Genomic DNA, 9760 nt, shown 5'->3' with positions numbered 1-9760 from the left:
AGTTACCACATGCACTGCATGAATATCTAGAAGTACTACTTAAATAGTTCTATTGCTTTGAAGTCAGGCACAATGTAATCCAGGTAGATCACCAGCCACCTAACTGCTACTGATAATATTAGATCTATTCCATATGTCCATTATCCTCACCTTACATTCAGTAACAATCTGTTACATATACCTCTATCAGACTGATAAGAAGATGGTTACCTTCAAATAATCCATATAATACAATCATTGCTCATACCCAGCAATCAAGATGACAGGACTCAATGATCAATTCCAGGTAGCAGGTCAAACCCTCAATGCAGTGTCAACATTATCATCCTGACTACCCTGTACAGTCAACATGATAACAACAGGACAACTTGTGAATGCTGTTATGACATTATTGAGACCTCTGCAACATAAAACACAAAAGTGCTTATAATGAGCTTTATGATGTATTATCATACAGTCAGTGTTGGACAAGTTACTTTGTAAAAGTAAGTAGTTACATATTACTTGCATCTGAACTATTTAGTTACAGTTACAAATTACCCAAAAAATAAAGTAACTACAATAATATTACATATTGTGTCCACAGCTTTAAGCTGTCACCTGTGAAACTACCACCTTATCACGTGCCATGATGGCATTGTTGGGCAATGTGCAAATCTTGGCTATAAGTAAGAAGCTGGTGAATAAGCTTCATTCAGTAGGCTTCATTACTTCAACGTGGCTAGGCATTACTCAGTGGATTACTAACGAGATTAGTAACTTAGTTACTTGTAGTAATAATATTATGTAATATTAGACTTGTTACAGTAACTATATTACTTAGGTAACGCGTTTCATTTGTTAGTAAAGTAACTTGAGTTATATTACCTGTTTTTAGAGCGTATTACATTATATGACTTAGTTATCACAAAAGTAATAATATTATATAACGCGTTACTCCCAACACTGCATACAGTACAATAGTACTGTATAGTAGGGACCACAAAGGTTTGGGTGTGGCCCATAAAAAGGTTATCCAAAACCAGCCTCATTTCCCTGATGACAATGAAGCAGTATTGGTTAGGTAAAACTAAGCCCAAAAAGCCTTTAGATCAACCCGAAACACTTTCAACAAGTTGCTATGAAATTTTAAAGTAAAACTATTATTAAGCAGAATTTTCTAGTGATTGACTGACTGACTGATGCCTTCAGACAAGCAAAACTCGATAACAGCTAAGGATACAGACTTTACCTTTTCACTGTTCAACATCACTTCAGCCGGATATGTGCCTGTTGGCATACCACAGTGCGTATAATGTATTCTTCATGTACTCACCAGTGTCCTCCTTTGTGTCCCATTCATCTTTGCTGACTGTGAAATGTGTCAATGTAGCAGTGGGGCACACCAAGTAGGCAGTAAGTATATGGAGCAGGGGGTCTGTGCTCCCCCAGAAGCTAAAGCTATTTCATTTGTTTCGGAGCTAAAAATTTCGATGTAGAGTACTAATAACTGCTGTTTAGGTGGACTACACTGATCAGCAGTTGTATAGGGATAAGTACAGTCATGAGTAGTTCAGCTAGCTATAGCTTTAATCTAAAGAACAGTATGTACAAGACCATGTGCATTTCATTTCATTTTACTAAACCTTTACAGCATAATAACTGAAGGTCTACAGAACCCGACGGTCTGAAAAGACAATTAGACTACTTATATATGGTGCATACAGTGTGTGCATGAGTGAATTCAGGAGCTCATAAGTGCCATGCCTTCGGTACTTCAGTATACACTCCCGGTGAATTACAAGCAATTAATTTTGTGTTTACATGCAAAATATCCTTAGCAGGATAAGTGTGCATTCCTATATATACATGGGATAGTGTTGTAGATGCTAGTTTTTATACTCTACAACTAGCTACGGAGGATTCTCAACGGTGTGCGTGTGGTGACTGTTCTATTAGAGTATTTGACTGACTGCTCTCAAATCTGATTAGAGTAGCTATCTTGATCTTGTATTAATGTTTTTTCTTTTTTTTGGGAAGGGGGAGGACACGTGCCCCCTGTGCTTTCCTTGGATCCGCCACTGTAAACATGTACCTCTTGTACACCACTCTAATAAAACACACACTACTGTTAAAACGCTCCCATGACGTCACACATGTAGTCAGTCAGATGTGCTGGTAATATAGTAGCACCGCCACTACAATGCTATTACATAGAGATTATCATATACCGGATTCCGGATGAAAATACTGTTTCCGCCATCCTTTAGTCTTCTCTCAGCCTGCAGCTGTCTTTGCGCGAATAATTTGGAATACAAGATCGATCGTTAATGCATAGTCAGAGTGATGCACAGTAAACACGCAGTCAATGAGCAGCACGTGCCGAGTAGTCACTGACTTGCTACTAATAAATGAGGAATGATCAAGGCGGATATACCATTCGTACAAAGTCTCCTATGCGGGCGCGTACACCAGGTAGTTCCACCCAGTTTATAAATAGTGCATCACCACATAATTTTGTTGCGATGAAGATGATATGATACTAGAGTAACAAAGGTCGGTGTGCACTTATTAGAACAAAGCAAATAAACACCTTCCTGTTGTTAGTTTGGGTCAATCTCAGCTACTGGAGGATGATTAGATGTGAGTATTTAATCATTGTAGTAGTAAATCAGTGTCACTGACCCATGGTGGTACACTGGTACTAACAATAGTGCTTCCTACACTCCTAGAACTGAGTTGGTATGTACGGTGACCCAGTGTTCTCTTTGTGATGATATATGTGACACACTTGGTGGTGTATTTGTGTGTGGGTGTGCGTGCGTGTAACTGCACTCCTATGGGCGTGTCTGTTATAGCACTAGTGCATCTCACTATTCAATGTTTGTAGTGAAGCTAGATTTTATTCCCTGTAACGTCATATGGCGGCTACAGCAGTTAATGTTAGTTAAATGTCTTCTGTTAATTTTGTGGTTTACTACAATTGATTTATTCATTTCAATGAAATTTACTTTCATAGTACAAATTTCAGAAAGTGGAAGTAATTTTGATTAAATCACTAATAATATAATATAAGACGTACAAGATCAATTACAGTTTAATGTGATGTCATGTAGCTTGATGGTTCACAGGAACATTTGATAATTACAGCAACAAAAATTCAAGTACATAGCTGGGAAGTGATGCCGGATCAGCCGGACTGTGGGCTCCAGCCCTTTTAAAGGATACTTTGGGATCTTAACTAAGTGTCTGAATTATGTAGGTGTCCTCAAGTATCCACATTATGGTATTTATTCCAAATACATGATTACTCTGGTGATATTCAAGTTGTCACTAAGTTGTTTTGTCTGTGTAGCCTCTAGAGGTTGCCAAAGCAACACAAGCTGATAAGGAGACTGATGGTACAACAGCTGGAGCAGTGATCATGTGCACTTTGTAACAAGACCAGCCACAGCCACCTAACAGAGTATGCATGTTCACGACACCATCAACATTACATAGTGGTACCCACAAAAAATGGCCTGTTTATTACTTACATATCTTTTAGGAATACTCCACCTTGTTCTTATGGCTCTAGCTGCAGTACATATCACCGCCTTTTCAGGAATTCTGCCACTTTTTCATCGTTTCTCCCATTGTGTAATGTACGTTAAATGTATTGTGGGATTCACTGGTTGCCAAGACCATGGGAATTCACCCTAAACTAATTAGTTTAATCACAGATGCTAGACTTATAATAAGCGGTCTGGAATACCATATATATGAATCATTCTTTGATATTTCGAAGGAATTGGACCAAGAGTGGCCAGTTTAGTAACTGCCTTTTTAGTGTTTAGATGAAATAAACGGGAGTTCACTTCGAAAAGCAACTGTGTGAGTGACTTTGTTTGAAATGGTTGGGTTCTTGATTGTACAAGTCCAGTATAAGTCTTTATAAACACAAATTGTGTTTCCTAGTCCTCAGCTTAGTGGGTTTTGAGCTTACTGCCGTGTCATTTGAATTGCGGAATTTCATTAATGTCAGTAAACTTACCATATTTTCATTAGATTTGCAGTCCCAATGGCTATTTTTTATATGTACCCCCTATAGACAGGTGACCTTTTATAAAGAGGTTGTCCACAGTTTAGAAGTGTCCTTTAAGAAAAGAGTTCCACTGTATGTAGACTTATCTCATTGTAGTTACTATAGAGAAATGGTCCCACTGTATCATCATACCATAGATACTATACTTACAAGGGATTGGCAACGCGCATAACAACCGTTCGACAATCCTCGTTATGGTCACACGAGCTCTTACGTAACACACGTGCGCGTATCGTCATGGTTACATAGGTCAGTAGCTAAGATAAAAGAATGGCCCGGTCCGTCTTTGTTGATGCTATTGTTTCGTTGAGTAAAAGACCAGAATTGCTGATAGACAGCCCTAGAATTCGTATCGTAAAGCGACATCGCAGCGAGCTAATGGCCATTTGTTCGGACGTCCGCTTAACACCCGTAGTGGAAAAGTTTTCATACGACTTGTTAACGTCATTGAAGGAGCCACTACATCTTATTACGAAGCCAGAAACTGTGCCGAAGATAAAGGAGAAAATGTGGATAGAATATGCTGCTATAAGAGCCAGAAAATTGCCAAGAATATGGAGTGAATTTTTAAGCAAAGCCAATTGTGAACATATTGCCAGTGAGCCACTCTCAATGGAAATAATTAATGAATCTATTTTTCAATATCTTATAATGAAAATGTTCCAGCAGCCTTGTGTGCAAGAGTGTGTCACAGTAGTGACTCTTAATGAAGATGAAGAGAACATAATCAGGTATGCATGTGGTTATATTGGAATGAAGCTTCGATCAAAGTACCTCAAGATGCAAGGAGAGAAGGCAGCAGAATTTGTAGAATGTTTGGATAAATTACAAGCAGATGACCAGCAAACTGAAACATCATCATTTCTTGCCTATACTACAAAGTGGATAAGTCTAATCAACCGTGGAAGATTATATCAAGTAAGTGACAATGCTTATCTGCTCTTTCGCGAAATCGAAATTGTCCTACAACATCAACTATCAGAGCACATCAAGGCCAGTGCAACAATGTCACCTACTGAATCAACTAGAAAGAAGGAGGTCATGATTGGCTCTGTTTGCCAGAACACCAAAGTTCAATGCATATGGGACAATATTAACTGTATCCGGAATGAGGATAACAGCAAAGAATTGCTCACAGTCATTGTAACATATTGGCTAGACATTCGAGGATTCAGTTATGCTAAGAAATGGATAGAAGACTACAAACACATTTTAAGTATGGAAACAAAGAAGAGAAAAAGCTTAAGAAAGGAGCTAAAGAAAGAAAAGAAATAAATTTTATACTGAACTATATAGATAGCCACTATAGCTATATTGAACTTTACCATGAACATTGAGTATTATCAAGAGTCCATAATGGACTCTCGGTATTATGTATTGTATATATAATTATATTGTTATACATGAGTAGCATAGTGGGTGATTTGCTTGGGTGTTATTTTGATCTTGTTCTCTTTCGTTTCGGAAGTGGTGTATCATCAATTATTATTTTTTCCTTTGCTCTTTTTCAGCCACGGCAGTTTCCACGAAGAGGATCTGTAGCTGTTGATGCTTGAATTCGAATAGACACTGTTGTTTTCTTAAACTCTGATGCGGTTGGATTGTCATTTCTTCTCCCTTGTGCTCGTTGTTGGCCAAAAAACTCTTCTAGAGGGTCTTGGCAAAATCTTTCTGACAGTAAATACTTTACACCTGGCAACTTTAATAGAAACCTTGCCATTTCAACAAATGCCTTCACTGAAAATATAATAAATTTAATTGTATATTATGCAGGTGTTGAAATTACATCACCTGTAATTCGTAATCCTTCAAGTGATTCTATGCTAAGCTGCATCATCTTCTGTGCAGGTGTAAACCCTTTCCTTCCTTTCACACTTAATTCCCATTCATCTAAATACCCCAGAAACTCAGTTTCAAGCCACTGTTATGTAAACACATAATGTGTGACAATCATAAAACTGCATGACTTACATCCAAACGAGGATCATCTGGTTTTTCAAATGCCTTCAAGTTAGGTTTCAGCTTTTGAATGGCCTCCTCTAAACATCTTGTGTTCATGATGTCAAAAAATTTATCAAATGTTCTGATGAAGCGTTCAGTTTCCAAGGTGTCTGGATCACTGCAGTATTCTAAGGCATCTGCAACTGTTTTACTTAAAACCTGTACAAATTTAGTACAATATTATCACAACTACATAATATAGATGGCTGTTACCTGTGCTGCTAAGTCAACTCTCATGCGAGAATAAGAAGTTAAGTTGATATGCCCAAGAGTTAACTTTGGCACTAAGGTTAGCCCTGAATGGTTTCTTCTACCATACAATCGCTTCACATGTTGCCAACTTATGTACTGTCCATTTATCTGTGAAGAAGAATAAATGATTATATATAATTGAATAATCTGAATAAACTTAACTCACCCACATCGCTCTAGCATTATTGTGCCCAAAAGAATTTGACATTGCATTTCTTACAGTTTTTATCAGATGGGGAACATCAGAAATGAAAAAAATATCACGATTTTCACTGGTGTAAGGGTTGAGAACTTTGTATGTTACACCTTGCTGAGTGGAATTGACCTTGTGATGTAGACGATAAAACTTTGGATTACAAGATCCTTTGTCTGCTGTCAAAGAAATCACCTTAAAACCAGCTCCCTCCAGATGACGTATGACTTCCCATACCAATGGAAACAGACTATCAGCTGTTAGGTCAGAAGTGGGATATTGTGCATATGGAAATTCTAAGTTTATGAACAAACCCCTAACCATAAACACTAGCATATGCTTTGCGATGGTTAAGGGAGGCTTCCCTGAGGATGGTTCATTGAAGGACTGCTGAAATGATGCCAAAGTATTGTTAATTTTGCCCAGATCAATAAAGCCTTCTATTCTAGCTTCATGTTTGTTGTATACCAAACCATCTTTTATCCTCATTTCATCAAAAATCACAGCAACATACTTCTGGTGCTCTTCTAAACTCTCTAATTTAGCTGTTTCCATCAATTGTTTGGTCACTTCTGCTTGCACCCCAAAACCTGCTTGTATATAATGAGTGTAATCTCTCAATGTCCGACCACATGGCAACACCAACAGTCTTCTCATGGTATCATATGTCGTTGTTGACAACATTTTAAGATGTAAACACCATCTAATAAGCATTGGATGCCATCGACGCTGTTTAGGGTTCTTCTTCAAGTTTTCTAATTGCTGGTTCCAGAAAAGATGGTGGAAACTATTTTCCTCGTATCTTCGACTTATTTCATCAGAGTACTCTTTCATCACTTCATGCAAACTATTGTTTAGTTGCTCATCAACTTCAACTTTGTTCTTTTCAATTGATTCTTGGATCTTCTGCTCTAGATATTGACATTTCTTTTCTGTTTTTCTCAATCTGGACTTCACTTGGGATGCTTTTTCTTTCTTTTGTGCGATGTTAAGCCACCGTTCATTAACGTGACTGCTGGTGTTGATAGCCAAGGGTTCATCACATTGCTTTGACCATCTATGATAAATGGATCGTATTGTATCTCTGTATGATGTGCAGTGGTCACACCTGTTCTTCTTATCTGTCAGAACCAAGCATGCAGATGTCCTGACAGTTTCCGTAAACGTTTCATTGTTATCAGTTATTTGATATCCACTCTCTAAGTATGCACCTACTTGTCCTGATGAATTAAATAGCTGTCCCTTCCTGCTCTTCACCATTTCAACAAATTGTTTGTCAGGATGGCCTGGACAAATGTGAAGCATTTCAAGTTTTTCAAGGAGTATTTGTAAACTGGTTTCGATTATCTTTGGTGGAATACAAAGAACATCACTATGAATTTCATGCCCATGCACAGCTACTTTGCAAGAAAAATCTGGTGCTATGGTCACAGAATGTGAAATGGTTAAAGGATGGCTGCTTGATGATGGATTCTGGTGTGTTTTATAAATAAACAGCTGTAAATTCTCTTCTGACTTTTGCACATTCCAAGCCTGTGATGGCAATTTTGTGTTCATCAATGTTGAGATAAAGGTTAAAGCCATGACTGGCAGAGTAGTTGACAGTAACTCAGATGCTGCTGATTGGACTTGAGTACATATTGGTTGCAGTGGAGTTGTTGGCACTGATATTGGCAATGGGGTTAGAGGTCGGGGTAATAATGGTGAAGTTGCAGACACAGATATTGGTGATGGTGTTGGAGATTGTGGTGATGATGGTGGGGTTGTAGACACAGATATTGGTGAAGATTGTAGTGGTATGGGTATCAGTGAAGGGGAAGGAGATTGCGGAGATGATGTTTGTAGCAGTGTTGTAGGTACAGGTGCTGGCAATGGGACTGAAGATAATGGTCCTTCATCTATGGTCGAGGGGTGTGATGAGATTGGTTTCTATAAACAAATTGATATGATACGTAGCTATACCGATACAAATCTGCATACTTGTGCTCAAGTGTATTATGTCAACTGCATGCAAGCATGTATGTTTAATTGTTTGCATGTTTGCAGCTAAACATCATCATAATGCACAAAATGTTTGTAATAGATTCCAAATTCTGGAAACCTGAAGTTTCAATTTCTACTATATGTTTTAAGTACTGCATGTGTGTCTCTATAGCTGAACTTGAGAGCAATTGCAACAGTTTTCCAAAACACGAACAATACATCTGTATGTTGTATTGTGGTATACTGATATTTGGTGACTGTTCTATTAGAGTGATTGCTCTATTAGGGTATATCCCTGACTTGCTTGACTAGTTTCTGGAGACCTCAGAAACCGCCCTTGTTTACTGATGCACATTCACCAATACACACATTTTCCCTCTTCTTGCTTGGGCGTCCTGGTGGTCTATGCCTTGGTTGTTTTCTTTCTCTGTTCTTGTGGCTCCTTCCAATACGCACCTTCCTATATCCCATTAATACCTGTAATGCCAAAGTAAAATTTAAACTAATGCATATTAGCGTTACATTCCCGTAACATTAAGTTCTCTTATACTGCACAGTAAAACACCGTTACTTCACTTAGAATCATGAAAAAACTCCACAACCCAGCACAACGAAACAGCTATTTAGCTTAGTGTATGAAGTTGTTTCAACCATAAAAAATATGGCATTACATTCCATGTGTGGTCACCAATACTGGTAAATAAAGTGTTTTCGATAAAACGTTATCACTTTGTCTTTAAAACTCCACAAGTGAGAATACACCACTAGCCGAGAAGTTCCGTTCGTGCTGTATGAAACTGTACTTAATAGTTAGCTAATTTCCGTTACGAATTACTAACCTTAGTAATGCTACGCCCGACTGAAGTAGGTTATACATCGATACAGACAGCACTACTGTGCTAATGGTACGCCGGAAAAGAACAAAGTGTGTCTAGCAACGAAAAAAGGGCGGGTCTGTTTGGGGGCGGACCATAACGAGGATTGGATATGACGTCACTATTGTTTTAATCACGCGTTGCCAATCCTTTGTAAGTATAGTATCTATGATCATACAGTATGCAAGGAAATTATGATGTAATAAAAATTGATGAATTCACACTTCATCAGATTTAACGAATTAAATTTTGACAATAATCAAGAAATTGATAAATATATGTACTTTTAAAGTGTTTATGGGCTTTTGATGAATTTAAATTTGACAGATTTGTCAAATTTTAGCTATGTGAAAATTTCCTTCTGTACAGTATTAACAATGCTCAATTAAGTGC

General features: G+C 37.9%; 2 protein-coding genes across 2 annotated transcripts in view; one reads left to right on the top strand and one right to left on the bottom strand.

Annotated features, from left to right (window-relative positions):
• LOC136239477 (perivitellin-2 67 kDa subunit-like) overlaps positions 1-9760 on the top strand; it is a 186582-nt gene that overhangs the window by 94983 nt on the left and 81839 nt on the right. The window lies entirely within an intron of this gene.
• On the bottom strand, positions 5397-9517 carry LOC136239465 (uncharacterized). The gene is made up of 6 exons (XM_066030200.1): positions 8862-9517; positions 6483-8438; positions 6278-6424; positions 6035-6223; positions 5855-5984; positions 5397-5800 (listed from the first exon to the last, which is right to left on the bottom strand). The coding sequence occupies exons 1-6, from the start codon at positions 8961-8963 to the stop codon at positions 5571-5573; spliced, it is 2754 nt and encodes a 917-aa protein (XP_065886272.1). The 5' UTR covers positions 8964-9517; the 3' UTR covers positions 5397-5570.

The sequence above is a fragment of the Dysidea avara genome, chromosome 11 (assembly GCF_963678975.1).
Source record: "Dysidea avara chromosome 11, odDysAvar1.4, whole genome shotgun sequence".
Taxonomy (NCBI): Eukaryota; Metazoa; Porifera; class Demospongiae; order Dictyoceratida; family Dysideidae; genus Dysidea; species Dysidea avara.
This window is presented reverse-complemented; position numbering and strand designations above follow the sequence as displayed.

What these genes read in the sequence shown, in the direction of transcription:
- LOC136239465 (XM_066030200.1), bottom strand. Translation starts at nt 8,963, where the DNA reads ATGGGATATAGGAAGGTGCGTATTGGAAGGAGCCACAAGAACAGAGAA. An exon ending in ATAATGCTAGAGCGATGTGG is followed by an intron (nt 6,425 to 6,482) that starts GTGAGTTAAGTT and finishes TCTTCTTCACAG; the next exon opens with ATAAATGGACAGTACATAAG. An exon ending in GAGTTGACTTAGCAGCACAG is followed by an intron (nt 6,224 to 6,277) that starts GTAACAGCCATC and finishes AAATTTGTACAG; the next exon opens with GTTTTAAGTAAAACAGTTGC.